General features: G+C 48.9%; 1 protein-coding gene across 4 annotated transcripts in view; it reads left to right on the forward strand.

Annotated features, from left to right (window-relative positions):
- Nucleotides 1–19508, forward strand: part of USP9X (ubiquitin specific peptidase 9 X-linked) — a 593271-nt gene that overhangs the window by 416493 nt on the left and 157270 nt on the right. For all 4 annotated transcript variants that reach the window (XM_082246987.1, XM_082246989.1, XM_082246990.1 and 1 more), the window contains exons 25-27: nucleotides 8890–9015; nucleotides 9501–9667; nucleotides 19184–19292. In XM_082246987.1, coding sequence (XP_082103113.1) covers nucleotides 8890–9015; nucleotides 9501–9667; nucleotides 19184–19292 — 402 coding nt within the window. The remainder of the gene's footprint in view (nucleotides 1–8889; nucleotides 9016–9500; nucleotides 9668–19183; nucleotides 19293–19508) is intronic.

The following is a 19508-nucleotide window of genomic DNA, read 5'->3' on the forward strand; positions in this document are numbered from 1 at the left end:
TTTCTACTGGAGCCGTCAGCGTCTCATGGATTTTTCGCCATAAGGCTGCTCTGGCTCAGGTATGCAAAGCGGCGACCTGGTCGTCTGTGCACTCTTTCACACAATTCTACAGAATTGATGTTTTGGCATCCGCGGATGCTTCCCTTGGCCGCAAAGTTTTGAGGTGCGGGGGTTGTTTGCGGAGACATTTTTTTTCTGTCTCTTCCTTTGGGTGGTTTTTCGTTACCTTTTCAGTTGGTTGCGTCTTCCCACCCCTCACACCGGCACTGCTTTGGGATGTCTGAATAGTGAAGGCTTATATGGATCGGCGGCGACTGTCAGAGGACGTAAGAGAAAATAGAATTTTTGTAAGAACTTGCCGTAACATTCTTTTCTCTGAGTCCTCTGACAGTCGCGGTCCCCGCCCCTCTGGTTTTTTGGATCTGTTGGTTATTGCCTTCCGGTACTGCTTGCTACAAATTGAGGACCAGTTGTGACTGGATCAGGATAATGGCTGGGGACGGCCCCCTAGAGGTGTGTCTAAGTATAGAAACGTTTTGTATTAACATTTCTATCTGCCTAGCTTATTCCTGCAGAGGGCGCCATTACCCCAATAGTGAGGGTTTGTATTGAATCAGCGGCGACTGTCAGAGGACTCGGAGAAAATAATTTTACAGTACGTTCTTACAAAAATTCTATTTTACTCACTGAACTGCAATTCTTTTACTTTGTAATGGGCAAACTTACCAAATCTGCAGGGGATCAAAAAAAGGTCAGTGGCTGCCTCCACCTGTAAAACCATTCCTGTTTTTGAGGTTGTCTCATTGTTGCCCATCTAGTGCACCTGCTGTTAATTTCATTAACACCAAAGCAGCTGAAACTGATTAACAATCCCCTTTGCTACCTAATTGACCAGATCAATATCCCAGGAGTTTACTTGACTTGATGCTACACTGATTAAAAAGGGTTCCTTTATATTTTTTGTGTGTGTATCTGCTCAAAAAAATTAAAGGAACACTTTTTAATCAGAGTATAGCATCAAGTCAAAGGAACTCCGGGGATATTGAGCTGGTCAATTAGGTAGCAAAGGGGGTTGTTAACCACTTCTGGACTGCAAGAATTTCCCTCAACGATCAGGCCATTTGCGATTCGATACGGCATTACTTTAGTGGACAATTGCGCGGGCGCGCGACGCTGTACCCAAAAAAATAGATTTACTTTCTCTATCGTTCATTGACGGACACAGTCCTCTGATGCATATCAATAGGGTAATACCGCCCCCTACAGGAGTAGGACACTAGGCAGAAAGAATTTCTGGCTACGCCTATGGGCAGTCCCTGGGGGTATACCTTCTCTCTTCCTGCATAGGATGTCAGTTTTTATCTACCTAGTCAGAAGTAAGGACCTACTTCCTTGCTGGGATCTTTGGTCCTTGCATAGAAGTAATTTTTTTATATAGATTTTTTTTTTTTTTTTGCTAGTCTTTTTTTTTTTTTTTTTTTCCTCCAGACTGGACCCCCATATCCAGTGGTCATCCCAGTCTGGGCAACGAGCATGTGCAGGCCTTAGCTCCGCGCTGGAACGGCCATGACATAGTCCCACTGGACTGGGACTGGCCCCGCGAGTTAAACGTCTCGCCAGGACATACACAACAGGGTTTAGGCTTATGTTGCAGCGTTCCTATTTGGCTGACAGCCCCCCTACTCCGGTGGCGTGGGGTCCTGTCATGAGATGGCGCCCCGCCTGTGTTCCCGGTATGGTTCCCCCCCCCTTCCCTGGTGGATTTTGGGGTGGACGTGGGCCCTCTCTCTGGGATGGTCGGACCCTCTCTCTGGGATGGTCGGACCCTCTCTCTGGGATGGTCGGACCCTCTCTCTGGGATGGTCGGACCCTCTCTCTGGGATGGTCGGACCCTCACACTCCAGGGTTTCCCTCTGTCCTGTTGTGACCCTCCCCAGATTTCCTTTCATGAGCCACCGCTGACACGTGCAGACCTCCTGAAGATTGCTGCATTCCAAGGACAGTGAGTCCCTGGGGGCTTATTCTCTCTCTCTCTGTGGGGGGTCCGGGGGGTGCTGTAGCACTGTGGGGACGTTCCCTTTTCATACAGAGAAAAAAAACATTTCTGTAATTTTTCTCAGTTTGCTGGCGGGTCCTATTAGTGCAACATGGACCCCTCAGACCATGTGTTCCTACCTGATCCCCTCGCGGATGCCGCAGGACTCTCCGGGTCGCAACTGTCCACTGATGCGATTTCATGGGTCCTGGAAGCTTTTGTGTCCCGGGTGGAGGTGGCCTTTAGAGGGCGGGTGAGCAGAAACGACCCCCTCCTACCCCTGCCTCCTCTGATGTCTCGGACTCTGAGTCTGACCCAGCCACCGCAGACGCGGGAACCCCCGGCCGGGTCGGGTACCCTGCGTCATGCCTCCTCTGATAGTGAGGGTGAGCTTTCTGCCTCTTCTGCTGGGCAGGTTAAGGCGCGGGTGGACGCACTAGTTTTGGTGCGCAAAACCCTACAATTGGAGGATGCGGCTGTCGTCATTCCTGGGGCGTGGGTTGCCTTCGGCACCCATAATCCTCCGAGGGAGAAAAAGTATTTTCCCTTCCCCTACCTTTTTTTGCTGGCCTGCTCGACAAAGAATGGGAGCAGCGGACACGTTCTCCCTGGGTGTCTAGACGGTTTGCCAGACGCTACCTTTTTGAGGAGTCTCTGGTCGGTGCCACTTAAGGTGGATCCCCCCAGTCTCCTGACTTAACAAGGCTACCATGATTTCGGTGGAAGATTCCCCGTCCTTTAAGGACTCGGAGGATAGGAAGGCAGAGGCTGTGGCCCGCAACATGTACGCTATGGCGGGGACTGCGCTACGGCCTGCCTTTGCTTTGGCCGTTGTCACCCAAACGGTGACTGAATGGACAAAGCTGCTACGCCGTGACGTGGAGTGCCAGCCTGTCCCTCCTAAATTTGGGGAATGGTTGGACCAGATGGTATGCTTGTGATGCTGTGATGGACATTGCTTCCTTTTTGGGTCGTCTGTCGTTTTCGGCGGTGGTCATGAGGTGTATGCTCTGGCTGAAGTGTTGGTCTGCGGATCAGGCTTCTAAGAAGGCCTTGACAGAACTCCCCTTTCAGGGGGACCGTCTGTTTGGGGTTACCCTGGAAGACATTATTAAAGGTATTACGGGGGGTAAGAGTACCTTTCTACCCCAGGCTTTCAGGGGTAGGGACTCTTGCTGTACCCGGGGTCCATCCTTTTTGGCTCACAGAAAGTATTCTCTTCCCTCGGGGGCAGCCGATAAGCCTAAGCTCTTCAAGGCTCCCTCGGGTGCTTCCAAGCGTCCCTGGTCTGGGAAGCATAAGTCCGGTTCCGCCAGACCTGCGGACAAGGCCTTGTCAGCCTGAAGGTGCGCCCCCACCCGTGACTGGGGTGGGGGGCGCCTTTGCCGGTTCTCGGATGTGTGGCTGGCCTGGATCCCAGACAAATGGGTGCGCGAGGTTGTGCGGTCTGGATACAAGATCGAGTTTCGATCCGTTCCTCCGGTCAGGTTTTTCCCTTCCAATGTCCGCCTATCCCCGGATCGCTTGCGATCGCTTTATGGGGCAGTGCAGGACTTGCTGCAGAAAGGAGTGATAGTGTCTGTTCCGCATGCAGAGCGCTTTCACTGGTTTTATTCCAATCTGTTCATGGTTCCCAAGAAGGAGGGCAAGATGTAGCCGAACCTGGACCTAAAGGCTAAACTGGATATGTTCGTGCGCGCGCAAAAGTTTGAGATGGAAACTATTCTCATGGTGGCGGCCTCCCTACATCAGGGGGACTTCCTGGCCTCAATAGACATCAAGGATGCCTACCTTCACATTCCAATCTGTGCTGCTCACCAAGGGTTTCTCTGTTTTGCCGTAGGAGAAGATCACTTTGTGGCGTTACCCTTTGGTCTCGCCTCCGCTCCTCGGGCCTTCACAAAGGTGTTGGCCCCGGTCCTGGCACTGTTGCGACAGCGGGGGATATCAGTCCTGGGCTACCTGGACGATTTGATCCTCCGTGCGGAGTCCCCCGTGTTGCTGATGAAACACTTGGGGGTCACCATGAGTACTCTGAAGGAGTTTGGTTGGATCGTGAATTTTCACAAATCGTCTCTTACCCCTTCTATGAGACTGGTCTATCTGGGCCTGACCTTGGACTCGTCTTCTGCCAGGGTGTCTCCGGAAAAACTCCAGAAGATCCAATCAGCGGTTCATTTGTTGATGTCCAACGACCGTCCATCCCTTCGGACCTGTATGAGAATACTCGGACTGATGGTGTCCTCCTTCGAGGCTGTCCTATTCGCTCAGTTCCACAGGAGGGTTCTTCAAAAGGAAACTCTTCTCAAGTGGAACAAACACCCGGATTCGGTTAAGCCACAGGACTAGAGAGTCCCTGGTCTAGTGGCTTTGGTCCCGGATGCTTCAGTCGGGAAAATCCTTTCTCCCTATATTCTGGACAGTTGTCACCACGGATGCGAGGGTGTCCGGCAGGGGCGGGGGTCCTCAATCAGGGTTCGGCTCAGGGAGTCTGGTCCCTGGAGGAATCTCAATTGCCGATCAATGTCCTGGAGCTGAGAGCGATCCGGCTTTGCCTAATGCACTGGACCGACCGTCTGGAGAGTTGTCCCGTGCGCGTTCAATCGGACAATCCCACGACCGTGGCTTTCGTCAATCCCCAAGGGGGCACCAAGAGTGTCCTTGCGGCCCTGGAAGTGGTGGACATTCTACATTGGGCGGAGCGCCATGTTCCAGCTCTCTTCGCAGTCCACATTCCGGGAGTGGAAAATTGGCAGGCGGATTACTTCAGCCGCCAGGCCTTGGATGCAGGAGAGTGGTCCCTTCATCCGGAGGCGTTTCAACAATTGTGCCTTCGCTGGGGCACTCCGTTCTCCGATCTGTTGGCATCTTGAATGATCAGGAAGGTACAACGGTTTGTGGCCCACTCCTGGGACCCTCTAGCAGACGCGCTGGTGGCCCCCTGGGCCTAGTACCGGCTTATGTATGCCTTTCCTCCTCTCAAGTTGCTGCCAAGACTTCTTCGCAGGATAGAGGCGGAAAGGATTCCGGTCATTCTTGTGGCTCCGAACTGGCCTCGTCGCGCTTGGTATGCCGACCTGGTCAGGCTTGTCACAGACACCCCGTGGAGAATTCCGCTCAGGGAGGATCTGCTGTCTGAGGGGCCAATCTTCCATCCTGCTATACAGTCGCTGGCTTTGACGGCTTGGCTGTTGAAAACTAGGTGCTGAAGGACAGGGGTTTATCTGCTTCAGTGATTCCCACTCTGTTAAAGCGAGGAAGGCGACTTCCCGGGAGATTTATCATCTTACCTCAGTCGTACATTGCGTGGTGTGAGTCCCTTGGGACCCACCCTCGCTCCTGTTCGGTGGCTTGGATCTTGGCTTTCCTTCAACGGGGAGTTGATCTAAAGTTGACCTTGAGTACTAGCAAGGGTCAGGTCTCGGCCTTGGCTATTTTCTTCCAGAGGCCATTGGCCGCCCATTCCCTGGTGCGTAGATTCATCCAGGGGGGTGCGACACTTGGTACCTCGTGCGACCTCCGCTACCGCCATGGGATCTTAATTTGGTCCTGTCGGTTCTCCAGAGGCCTCCCTTTGAGAATACTCTGGAGGTCCCCCTTCTTACCTTGTCTCAGAAGGTGGCCTTCTTGTTGGCTATCACTTCTGCGCGCAGGGAGTTGGAACTGGCGACGCTGTTCTGTCGTTCTCCCTATCTGGTGGTTCACAAGGACAAGGTGGTACTTCGGCCAGATCCGTCTTTACTGCCGAAGGTGGTTTCCAGTATTCACCTGAATTTGGACATCGTGTTACCTTCCTTGTGCTCTAAGCTTAAACATCCTAATGAATTTGCTCTGAATTTGATGTTCGGGCGATCAGGGTGTATTTGGCGTCTACCGAGTCTTTTCGCAAGTCTGACTCGCTCTTTGTGCTAACGGGACGGCTCGAAGAAAGGGCTGCCTGCGTCTGCTGCGACTGTTTCCAGATGGATCAGACACAGTGGTGCAGGCCTATTCCATTAGGGGTCAGGTCCCACCCTTCCCTGTGAAGGCGCACTCCTACTTGGGCGCTTAGTGCTTCCTGGGCTTTTCGCCATCAGGCGTCTGTGCTTCAGGTGTGCAAGGCGGCGACCTAGTCATCTGTAAACACCTTTACCAAATTTTATAAGGTAGATGTGATGGCAAGGTTTTGCAGACTGCAGTTTAGGGGGCCCATTGGCCTTCCTTGAGGGTGTTTTTCTGTTTGTTTTCAGGTGGACCTCATCTGGTTGTTCTGATGAGTCCTGTATTGCCTGGTTGCCCATGTTGGCCTTGGGGACTGTTTTTTTTTTTTTTTTCATCTGCTGTTCCCACCCCTCATTTAGGTACTGCTTTGGGACGTCCCTACTGATATGCATCAGAGGACTGCGCCCATCAATGAACGATGGAGAACTGGATTTATGACTTACAGTAAAATCCTTTTCTCCTAGGTTCATTGATGGACGCAATACCCGCCCCTCTAATTTGTTGAGGGGGTTGGTGTGCTTTTCTCTGACAATGCTTTGATACAAAACTGACATCCTATGCAGGAAGGGAGAGGGTATACCCCCAGGGACTGCCCATAGGCGTAGCCAGAAATTCTTTCTGCCTAGTGTCCTACTCCTGTAGGGGACGTATTAACCTACTGATATGCATCAGAGGACTGTGTCTGTCAATAAACCTAAGAGAAAAGTATTTTACGGTAATTCAAAAATCCAATTTTTTGCCTCCACAAATGGAGCTTTCTTTTGGTGGTATTTGATCACCTGTGCAATTTTTTTTTTTTTTTTTGTGTGCTATAAACAATAAGAGTGACAATTCTGAAAGAAAAAAAAAACCTTTTCACTTTCTGCTATATAACATTCCCAAATAAAAAAAATAAAAAATCTAATTTTTTCGTAATTTTAGGCCAATTTGTATTCTGGTACATATTTTTGGTAAAAAAAAATCCCAATAAGCTTAATGTTTGGTTTAAGCAAAAGTTATCACGTCTACAAACTATAGGGGAAAGATTCGTTTTTTTTTTTCCTTTACTAGTCATGGCGGTAATCAGCGATTTTTAGCGGGACTGCGGCGGACAGATCGGACCCATAACTTAAATTTTTGACACTTTTTTTTTTTTTGGGGGGGTAGAACAATGGCATTACTACATTAATCAGTGCTAAAAATATGCACTGTTAGTGTAATAATGACACTGGCATGGAAGTAGTTGACCGAGGGGTGATCAAAGGGTTAAGTATGAGCTTTGGGGGGGGGGGGGGGGTTGGGCTTGTAATATCAACAGAGACCTCGTTCCTAAATAGCAAGAACGTAGGGGCTCTGTTGATAGCAGAGAGAACAACGGTCTGCTGCGTTTACGCAGCCTTGGCTTCCCCGCTGGCGAGTGGGCATGCGCCCACAGGATTGCCCCCGCAAGCCGCCGTACAGGAAACGGCAATTCACGGCAACCTGCCGACCTGCTGCCGTGTAACTGCAGCGGCTGGTCGGCAAGTGGTTACTCAGTTTCAGCTGCTTTAGTGTTAATGAAATGACAGGTTCACTAGATGTACAACAATGAGACCGCTTCTAAAACAGGAAATGTCTAACAGGTGGAGGCCATTGACATATTTTTTGCCCTACTCCTCTTTCCCAGCATTAACTTTTCAGCGAAATGGACTAGCCTGCTGCATCATTTTTTCACTTTGATTTTTGGGGTGTCTTTGAATTCAGACCGCTGTAGGTTGATTTTAATTTCCATCCTCTCGTTCCTAACACATTACCCAGTCAATATCAGTATAGAAATATAGCAGGATAATTTTCCTAATTGAGATCTGATGTGTTTTGAAAGTGCTCCTTTAAATTATTATTTTTTTTTTTTAGAGGTGAGTGTGTGTACATATATTGGGGATCGACCGATTATTGGCCAAGCCGATTATTGAAGGGCCAATATCAACTTTTACTGATATATCGGTATCTGCCCCGGAACTGGCCAAAATGACAGATTATTTTCGTGACGTCATTCTGTCTTCTTAGGCCACATCCCTCGCCTTGAACAGCCTCGTATGGAGTCAGGACTAGTCTCATGGGAGTGTATCACAGCCATACACCCACCCACAGCAGCCCTGTACCAGCCACCCACAGGCCCTGTACCAGCCACCCACAGGCCCTGTACCAGCCACCCACAGGCCCTGTACCAGCCGCCCACAGGCCCTGTACCAGCCGCCCACAGGCCCTGTACCAGCCAGCCAGCCGCCCACAGGCCCTGTACCAGCCAGCCAGCCGCCCACAGGCCCTGTACCAGCCAGCCAGCCGCCCACAGGCCCTGTACCAGCCAGCCAGCCGCCCACAGGCCCTGTACCAGCCAGCCAGCCGCCCACAGGCCCTGTACCAGCCAGCCAGCCGCCCACAGGCCCTGTACCAGCCAGCCAGCCGCCCACAGGCCCTGTACCAGCCAGCCGCCCACCCACAGGCCCTGTACCAGCCAGCCAGCCGCCCACCCACAGGCCCTGTACCAGCCAGCCAGCCGCCCACCCACAGGCCCTGTACCAGCCAGCCAGCCGCCCACCCACAGGCCCTGTACCAGCCAGCCAGCCGCCCACCCACAGGCCCTGTACCAGCCAGCCAGCCGCCCACCCACAGGCCCTGTACCAGCCAGCCAGCCGCCCACCCACAGGCCCTGTACCAGCCAGCCATTAAGCATTAAACAATTAACATGTTCAGTACCAGATTTGTCAAGTGTCTTTTTTATTTTTCAAAACTTTAAATGTACAAAATATCGGCCCATATTGACTTATAGGTTGTGACCAAAATATCAGTATCAGCCCTGAGAAAACCATAGCGGTCTATCCATAGTTTTAATAAATTTTATTTATTTTTTTTAGGCTTCTAAGTACATCCCAGATATTTGTGTCATACGAGCAATACAGAAAGTAATCTGGGCCTCAGGCTGTGGTTCAGTTCAGTTGGTGTTCTCTGCCAATGAGGAAATAAGCAAAATTTATGAGAAGGTAAGTGCTAGTGTGCATGCTCCAGTAACTTTACTTTTACAACCCAACCATAATCTGCTTTTCCCTTTTATATATCAAATAGAAAGTTTACAATGTTTCAGTCCTAACAAACGTCATCTTCAGCCACTACACTACACATTTTCCAGTTGTACTCAGGAATAGTGGAATTTGTTAACTTGACATTTTTGATGTCATTACATCCTCCAGTTTAAAACCTACCTTACCAAACTGCTATGAATTTTCTATGTTCAAATTATTCACCAAAAAATTGGTGGCAGTTTTCCTTATTCTGTTGAAAATGTAAATATTTTTTTTTTTACATTTTTGATGAATACTGAGTAAACCCATTGTAGTCCAGTAAGGTAGCATTTGGTTTTGGCTTGAGATAAAGCTATAGGACTCCAGATTTATAGGGAGCCAAAGTGTTGTAGAGAAGAGGGTACATTGTCCAGTTTGAAGATTTATATATTATCTATATTTCACAGGCTAATGCTGGGAATGAACCTGATCCTGAGGATGAACAAGTTTGTTGTGAAGCTCTGGAGGCAATGACCTTGTGTTTTGCTTTGATACCAACAGCATTGGAAACGCTCAGCAAAGAGAAAGCATGGCAGACTTTCATCATTGACTTGCTACTTCACTGTCAAAGCAAGTAAGTATTTGTTTTCCTGCCTTTGATGAGCTGTTAAGACCGCTTAATAAGCAGGTGGGATAAAAATATAAGGGTTCATTTACGAAAACTCTTGCAGACAGAATCTGGTGCAGCTGTTCATGGTAGCCGATCATCTTCTAACTTCAGATTGTTCAATTAAACTTTGTGAATAAAACCTGGAAGCTGATTGGTTTCTATGCAGAATTGCACCAGACTTTGCACTCTCTAGTCTTAGTAAATAACCCCCTCAGTGTTGGTCTTATCCATTTATTCATCAGTATTTTTATATGGAATTGTAGCGGTTCAGTGGGGTTAGTCTCCTTCCTCCTTTAAATTGTTATAGAAAATGTTGAGTGTTTTGATGGGTTTCTGAAATCAGGCTGTGTTTTGATCGAATAACAGAGTAGCTTTAAGCAATGGCAGCTGGGAACTGCATAACAATGCTGCCAAAATAATAGAATGGCAAGGGTATGCCGCAGATCCCCCAAATAATCATTAAAAAAAGTGTTTAATCTTTCGTTCACTGACGGACATAGCTCTTCATCTTCATGACGTAGGGTTATGCTGCCCCCTACAGAAGTAGGACACTAGGCAGAGAAAGTAAAAATTGTGAAAAATCAGCGCTAAACCAAAATAACTGGTAATGATGTGTCAAAGTACCAATGGCAGCATACATTTAGTGCTTCCACCGAACACAAATTCTGCAATAAATAAAAATAATGTAGCTCCAAAGGAAAAGAATAATAAAGTTAAATACCAATATATAAACAATATCATAAATCAATGGTTATGCACAGTGAAACATTAAGGTGCAAGTGTTACTGAACCAAAGATATGAAATCATGTGACAGTAAGTATTGATCACTAGCAAAAAGTGTCACAGTGAATATAAAGTGCAAGTGCTATAAGCAAAATCTAATGTGACAGTTATTCATAAAATCCAACAATAATCAAAATGATCAAATAAAGTAAGTGACAAGTCCATATAAAATAATCAGTGTTGCAATAAAGGTGCTCCAGTACCATAAAGGTGACTCCGTGTGCTGGTAATGGTAATACTAGCAGCTCACCTCCCTGTCTGGCTCAAAGATTATAATGAGCCAGACGCGCAGATTGCACCTATGTGCTCAGGATAATGGATTCATCACCTCCTCCTCTGACAGGATAGGGATGCCTCCTAACAGGTATAGGTAAATGGACTACTAGACACGCTCTGTGGTGGGACAAAGAAGACGTTTTCAGAAGGATTCAGGTGAGTGCAGCGTCAGAAGTGCTCTCACTCAAATAACCCCACTTATAGAAAGAACCCCAACAGCCAATTCCAAGGTCGCCTTAAGCGATCAGTTTAAATCCGGACAGTTTAAATCCGTACCAGACATCCCTGGAGACGATCGGACAATGCCATTGCTGTGGCCTATGTCAATCACCAAGGGGGCACAAGAAGTGTTCTGGTGGCTCGGGAAGTAGCCGGCATTCTAAGGTGGGCAGAACGGTTCCAGCCCTCTGTGCTGTACACATTCCAGGGGTGGAAAATTGGCAGGCGGACTATCTCAGTAGACAGGCGTTGACTAAGGAGAATGGTCACTTCATCCGGAAGTAATCTGTCATTTGTCTCGGGTGGGGCACTCCTGAGGTGGACCCATTGGCCTCTCGCCTCAACAGGAAGGTTCAGAGGTTTGTGGCACGGTTTCATGACCCTCTAGCCAACGCCACAGACGCCCTAGTGGCACCCTGGAATTATTGGCGTCTGATAGATTCCTTTCCTCCTCTCAAGCTGCTGCCGCGACTCCTGCGCAGGATCGAGGCAGAAGGGATTCCAGTCGATCTAGTGGCTTCACACTGGCCTCTCCGGTCTTGGTACGCCGATCTCGTATGGCTGGTCGCCGATGTTCCTTGGAGACTCTCTCAGGGAAGATCTGCTATCTCAAGGACCGAATATTTCATCCTGCTTTACAGTCGCTGGCTTTGCCGGCCTGGCTGTTGAAAGCCAGGTGCTGAAGGATAGAGGGTTGTCTGATTCGGTGATTCCTACACTTTTAAAAGCTAGGAAATCGTACATTGCATGGTGTGAGTCTCTTGGGGTTCACCTTCGCTCCTTTTCGGTGTCTCGGATCTTGGCTTTCCTCCAGCGAGGGGTCGATCTCAACGTTTGGCCTTGAGTACCATCAAGGGCCAGGTCTCGGCCTTGGCGATTTTCTTTCAACATCTGTTGGCCTCACACTCCCTGGTGCGTACTTTTCTCCAGGAAGTGAGACAGGAAGTGGTTCCCCCGGTGCGGTCTCCGTTACCCCTGTGGGACCTGAATTTGGTGTCAGTTCTTTAGAAACCTCCCTTTGAAAATAGTCGGGAGATTCCTCTGCTTACATTGTTCCAGAAGGTGGCCTTTTTGGTGGCTTGGATGCGCAAGGTGTCTGAGCTGGCTGCGCTTTCTTGCCGTTCATCTTATCTAGTTGTTCACAGGGATAATCATTCCTTCCAAAGGTCGTCGCAGATTTTCATCTAAATGAAGACATTGTATTGCCCTCCCTGTGTCCTAAGCATCCTAAGGAAGTTGCTTTGTATTCCCTGGATGTGGTTCAGGCTATCACGGTGTACCTGGCAGCTACAGAGTCTTTTCGAAAGTCAGATTCACTGTTTGTCCTAACGGATGGACCTCGTAAGGGGCTGGCTGCTTCTGCTGCGACCAATTCCAGATGGATCAGGCAGACTGTGGTTCTGGCTTATTTTATTAAGGGTCAGGTTCCTCCTTTTCCTGTCAGGGCGAATTCTACTCAGGCGCTTAATGCCTCCTGGGCCTTCCATCATCAGGCATCAGTAGTGCAAGTTTGAAAAGCGGCCACTTGGTAATCTGTGCACACATTGAAGTTTTATAAAGTGGATGTGTTTGCATCTGCGGATGGTTTCTTTGGCTGCAAAGTTTTGGAGGCTGTTTAAAAGATTTGTCCTCTTTTAAGGTGTTTTTTCAGGTGAGCTCCAGTTATTCTCAGTTGAGTTCTGTAACAGTATTCACGATCACCGGAATTTAAAAACAGGTAATTAATGGTTTGAATAGCTGCAGATGGGACAGTCATATTTGTCAGCAATTTCTCCATATGAAATATGAAGATTTATTCCCATTGCCATGAAATCTGTAATTCCTAAATAATGTGTGTATTACATATTCCTCAATGTCAGACAGGTTTTCCCTATTGTTTGTGGATTGGGATGTGTATTCCAGCTTCAATGTGAGAGAGACACACAGACTGTCACTGGCAGCCTTGTCCTATTGTTTGTGTATTGGGAGGGAATGTGGATTAGGCCATCCCATTGTCTAATGTTAATGACCACACATTGTTCTGTCCAGATGGCTAGATAATTAGTTTAGGTTAGGGGGGAGGGATTGTGTACACTGTATGGGAATGACTGAGTGTAAAACCCTGTTTTATTAGATTGTGAATGTCACGTCCAGTCCTCAACAAGTTCCACCGGGACGGTAACCTAGTGGGGGAAAACTGTATATAGGTCTGTTTCTTGTTAAAGTTGTGAGTTCACCCTCTATCTAGAGTCCTGTCTCTTATTGGGGGAATATGCTACAAGTGATTGCTATGGTCTTCCATACTCCCTTGGATAATCACTAAGCTCTTGTAAGAGCTTGTGTAAGAGCTTGTTCTGCTGCACTCTCTGGGGAAAGAGGTTCACCCACAGGAACCCGGAGCCATGTCGTAGGTCCAGGGTGGGTAGGAGACGGCGAGATCCTAACCAAGCTGCGGCGGTTCGTAGGGTCTGAGGTGGTTACGGTGTCTGGTGGAGTGCTAGGAGCCCTCGGAAAGCACTAGGAGCATCCGTCAACGGAGGTACCCGGTCGGGGTGCTGGTTGATCTGTTACATGTTCAATGTTAGCTGGTTGGCTGTTTAGCCTTTGGGAAGTCGGTTTTCTGCTGTTCCCATACCTCCTGTTTGACACTGCTTTGGGACGTCCCTATGATCATGAAGATGAGGAGCTGTGTCCGTCAATGAACGAATGAGAAAATGGGATTTTTGGCTTAACGTAAAATCCATTTCTCTGTCGCTCATTGACAGACGCAGTCCTCTTGATTAATAACACATTGGGTTATACTGCCCTCTACAGGAGTAGGACACTAGACGGAAGGAAAACGTTCTGGCCACACCTTAGGGGCAGTCCCAGAGGGTATATCCTCTCTCTCTCTGCTACAGGAAGTCAGTTTTTTCTGTCTAGTTAGGAGTAAGGACCTAAGTTCCTTGCTGGGATCCTTGGTCCTGGCAAGATTTTTTTAGAAAGACTTTTTTAATAGACAACTTTTTTTCTCCAGTTGTTCCTGTGAGATCTTCAAGCAAGTACGCTGAACTGGGCGACGGGCTGGATGTTGAGATCCAGTGGTCACCCCAGTCAGCCTGCAAGCGCGTGCAGGCCCTAGCTCCGCGCTGGGTCGGCCGCGACATAGTCCCACTGGACGGGGACTGACCCTGCGAGTTAAACGTCTCGCCTGGACGCCAACGACCAGTCACGACGTCCGTATTGGTCGACAGCCCCCCCCCCCCCCCCCCACTTCGGTGGAGAGGGGTTCTGTCAAGAGTTGGCGCTCGCCTGGTTCCGGTATGGTGAGTAGAATGTTCCCCCTTTCCCCCTGACGGGTTTGTTGGTGGACGCGGGCCCCTCCCTGGGATGGTCGGACGCTCAGGATCCTGGGTCTCCCCTCTATCCTATAACAGGTCACAGATCCCCCAATTGAGTGTGATTGTGTGAATAAAAGACCAGGAGGCTTGGTTTGGGAGCTGACTATCTAAAGTCACTGTGTAGTGGGCACTGTTAAGGGACTATGACTAAGGTCAGTGGCAATACTGTGATGGCCATATACAAAGAGCATCCTACCTGATAAGATTGCAAGACAGGCCGATGCCTGTGCCTGGACTACCGCCATCCGCAGGCCGCCATCCTCCTGCGCCATCCTCCCACAGGCTCCCGCAGGCCGCAGAGGCCGATAGCTCTTTCATAGGCTGCAGCAGGCCGCTGCCATCTTCCCGCAGGTGGCGCGGGGCTGCCATTTTGGCGTAGCCTCGTGTCTCCAGCATGGGGGGCGGCCATTTTGGAGATGACCAGCCACCTCGTGGAGAGACATGGGAGGCGCCGGAAGGCATGTAAAGGGGCGGAGCCGCCTCTTTTATTCGGGAAGAAGGGCCAAAGACTTCCTGTCTGTAACAGGACAGCGCTGAGGCAGGTTGATAGAAAACTTCTGTGCATCAGGTGGTGAGCCTTGGGGTCTCTCTCTCTCTCTCTCTGTGGGGTCCAAAAAAGCAGGTAACACTGAGGGGCGCTGGGGGATTACAAAGAAAAAAAGTTTTTGTTTTACTTGGCAATTTTTTTGTCGCTGGCAGGTGTCTTGTATAATCGTGGACCCTGCCACACATGTATCCCCACCTGATCCCCTCGAGGTGGCCGCAGGACCCTCCAGTACCCCACTGGTAATTGATGCATTATCAACAGTTTTGGAGTCTTTGGTATCCCGGGTGGAGGTGGCCTGTCAGGGACGGGGGTCAAGAAAGCGACCCCCGCCTACCCCTATTTCATCTGATACTTCAGATTCGGATTCTGAGCCGGTCACTGCAGCTGCAGGTCCCTCTTCTGGGGCTGCGGTCTCACGTAATGTCTCCTCAGACAGTGAGGAGGACGTTCCTTCCTCCGCCATAGCACAAGAAGAAGCGTTGGTGGACGCACTAGTTGTGTCTGTCCGGGAAACCTTAAGGCTTGAGGTTACACCGGCAGAGGTAACCGAGATGGAAATTCCTTTCGGTACTAGTAAATGTGCCAAAATGGCGAAGGTTTTTCCTTTACCCAAATGTTTTGGCAATAAGATTAAAGAGGAATGGGATCATCCGAAACGAGCTCTGGCTGTTTCCAGACGCATTGCTAGGCGCTATCCATTTGAGGAATCCCTCATTAAGAAATGGACGGTACCACCAGTGGTGGACCCACCGATTTCCAGACTAAATAAAACTTCTGTTATCCTGTTGGAGGATGCTCCATCCTTTAAGGATCCGGTGGATCGAAAGGTAGAAGCGGAGTCCCGCACCATTTTTTCCCTGATAGGGTCAACCTTTAGGCCAGTGGTTGCCATTGGTTTAGTTTCACAAACATTAACAGAATGGGCCAAATTGTTACGCCGTGACTTAAAGGGGAGAAGTATCCCCCCCCCGGCAGCATCTGATTTGATAGAGCAAATTATGCAAGGATTACAGTTCATCTGTGATGCCGTGTATTGTGGTTAAAGTGCTGGTCGGCGGATCTAGGTTCCAAGAAAACTTTGACTAATCTCGCTTTTCAGGGGGATCGCCTGTTTGGGGCCACCTTAGATGAGATTATAAAGGATGTCACTGTTTTTTGCCACAGACTGCTAAGGGCAAAGGACCTTGCAGCAGGCGAGGACCTTCCTTTACCACTCATAAAAGGTTTGTTCGCTCCGCTGGGGCGAGCGAGAAGGGCAAAACTCCTTCAGAGGGTTTCAAAGGACGCTGGTCGGGTAAACAAAAGTTCGGCTCAGCCAAACCTGAAGATAAAACCAATACAGCCTGAAGGTATGCCTCCACCCATCTCTGGGGTGGGGGGATGTCTTCACCGGTTTCCAGATCCATGACCTTCCTGAAGCCCGGACGAAGGGGTTCAGGAGGCCGTGCGGTCGGGATACAGGATCGAGTTTCGATCACTTCTACCGGTGCGATTCTTCCCTTCCAACATTTGGATGCTACAGGGAGCGGTAGTTCCCGTTCCTTGAGCAGAACGTTTTCTTCACTTTTTTCAAAGGTCATTTCCAGTTCCCTCCAGGAGAATTCTTCTAAAGGAGATTCTTTTCTAATGGAATCGGAATCCCGATTCCCTGGACAAGAATCGCACTGGACAATCGGATCCGGTTGAGCGAACGGACCAGGGAGTCTCTGGTCTGGGGGCTTCGGTCTCCAATGCTCACCCAGGGGAAGTTACTCCTTCCGATAGAATCCAGGTTTCCGATAAATGTGTTGGAACTGAGAATGATCAGACTTTGTCTGATTTACTGGACCAAGCAGCTCCAGGACAGCCCGGTTCGGATCCAGTTGGCCACGGCTGTGGCTTAGGTCAATCACTTAGGGGATTGGCAGGCAGACTATCTCAGCCGTCAGACTCTGGATCAAGGGGAATGGTCCCTTCATCCAGAGGTATTTCACCAACGGTGCCTTCATTGGGGCACCCCGGGTGTGGATCTGTTGGCATCTCGGCTCAACAGGACGGTGCGGAGGTTGGTAGCACGCGCCCGCGATCCTCTAGTGGACGCAAAAAGCGCGATGATCGTCCCGTGGGTGCAGTATCAACTACGGTATGCCTTCCATCCTCTCGGGTTACTGCAGGAACTTCCTCGCAGAATAGAGGTGGAGGGAATTCCAGTTATCCTGGGAACTCCGGATGGACCTCGTCGAGCCTGGGACACCGACTTGGTGAGGCTAGTCGCGGACGCTCCTTGGAGACTTCCTCTCAAGGAGGATCTGCTGTCTCACGGACCGGTCTTCCATCTTGCTTTACAATTGCTGGCTTCAACGGCCTGGCCATTGAGACTCAGGTACTGAAGGACAAGGGTTTGTCAGCTTCAGTTATTCCTACTCTAATCAAAGCAAGGAAGGAGACTTCCAGCAAAGTCTACTATCGCACATGGAGGTCTTATATTGCGTGGTGTGAATCGCTTGGATTTCCCCCACGTACCTATTCGGTGACCCAAATCTTGGCCTTTCTGCAACAGGGGGTTGAGCACTATCAAGGGTCAGGTTTCAGCGTTGGCAATCTTCTTTCAGAAACCTTTGGCTACTCATTCCTTGGAGCGGAATTTCATCCAGGGGGTGCGACACCTGGCTCCGCCAGTGCGCGCACCCTTACCGCCCTGGGATCTTAATTTAGTGTTGTCGGTTCTTCAGAAACCTCCCTTTGAAGATATTAGGGAGATTCCCTTGCTTACATTATCCCAGAAGGTGGCCTTCTTTGTGGCTATCACTTCTGCACGCAGGGTGTCAGAACTGGCCGCATTATCTTGTCGTTCCCCATATCTGGTGGTTCATAGGGATAAGGTGGTTCTTCGTCCGAATCCATCCTTCCTTCCTAAGGTGGTTTCAGAGTTTCATCTGAATGAAGACATTGTATTGCCTTCCCTGTGTCCTAAGCCCAGCCATCATCAGGAGTTTGCATTACACTCCTTGGATGTGGTTCGGGCAATCAGGGTATACCTGAAGACTACGGACCCGTTTCATAAAACGGATTCACTTTTTGTGATCACGGATGGCCCCAAAAAGGGGTTGCCTGCTTCTGCCGCGACTATCTCCAAATGGATCAGACAGACGGTGGTGCAGGCTTATTCTATTAAGGGTCGGGATCCTCCGTTCCCTGTCAAGGCGCACTCCACTCGGGCGCTTAGTGCTTCCTGGGCCTTCCGCCATCAGGCGTCAGTGGTCCAGGTATGCAAGGCGGCTACCTGATCGTCGGTTCATACCTTTACAAAATTTTATAAAGTTGATGTGATGGCATCGTCGGATGCCTCTTTTGGCCGCAAGGTTCTGCAGGCCGCAATTTGAGGAGACCGGTGGTCTACCTCGAGGGTTTTTTTCCGTTGGATTTTCAGTTGAGTCTCATTATTTGATTTAAATGAGCCTTTAAGACTTCTAGTCGGCACCGGTTGGGCCTTCTAGATTTGAATTTTTCTGTTATCCCACCCCTCATTTGTGGCACTGCTTTGGGACGTCCCAATGTGTTATTAATCAAGAGGACTGCGTCTGTCAATGAGCGACAGAGAAAAATTGATTTTTGTAAAATCTTTGCATAAAATCCTTTTCTCTTAAGCTCATTGACAGACGCAGTACCCGCCCCTCGGTTTTTTTGAGTGGGGTTTGGTTAAATTCTCTGACACTGCTTTGTGACATAACTGACTTCCTGTAGCAGAGAGAGAGAGGATATACCCTCTGGGACTGACCCTAAGGTGTGGCCAGAACGTTTTCCTTCCGTCTAGTGTCCTACTCCTGTAGAGGGCAGTATAACCCAATGTGTTATTAATCAAGAGGACTGCGTCTGTCAATGAGCTTAAGAGAAAAGGATTTTACGGTAAGATTTTACAAAAATCCATTTTTTTCTGATGTTGACGTACACAACACCCACCCCTCTTTGGAGTTGGGTTTTTTTCTTCTGACACTGCTTGTTAAAAAACTGAATACCTGGAGCAGGAAGAGGGATACTCGCAGGGATAGCCACATAGGCGTGCTTAAGCTTTTCTCTTCTCTAGTGTCCTACTGCTGTAGGAGGCAGCATAAACTTAAGGTCATGAAGATAAGGAGCTGTGTCCGTCAATGAACATCCGAGAAATGGATTTTACAGTAAGTCAAAAATCCCATTATTTCCAAGTGGAAAATGTAGCCTGAGCTTAATAGTTTCCATGCCAAAAAAAAATGCATAAATCTGTTTTTGATCTGACATACTAGGCTACTTTTATGTTCCTTGTATTTTTTTTCCCTCAGACTTGTTAGACAAATGGCGCAGGAACAATTCTTTCTCATGTCTACAAGGTGTTGTATGGGACATCGACCTCTTATTTTCTTTATCACACTTCTGTTCACAGTTCTTGGGGTAAGCAATATTACAATATTTCATAATGGTGCAAATGATAGTAGAAAAGGTTGATGCTTGTTGCCAGAATGTATTGTTCGTGTGTCTTTTAATTTAAAAAAAGAAAAACATTTTTTGCATGGCAAGATCACAACTTGGTTACCATTTATTAGTCTAGGGTGTCATGAGTGTTGTCCTAACAGAAATGGGAAACACCAGTAATAGTAGCAGTCCATC

Source organism: Pelophylax lessonae, assembly GCF_965119305.1.
Source record: "Pelophylax lessonae genome assembly, chromosome: 2".
Classification (NCBI taxonomy): domain Eukaryota; kingdom Metazoa; phylum Chordata; class Amphibia; order Anura; family Ranidae; genus Pelophylax; species Pelophylax lessonae.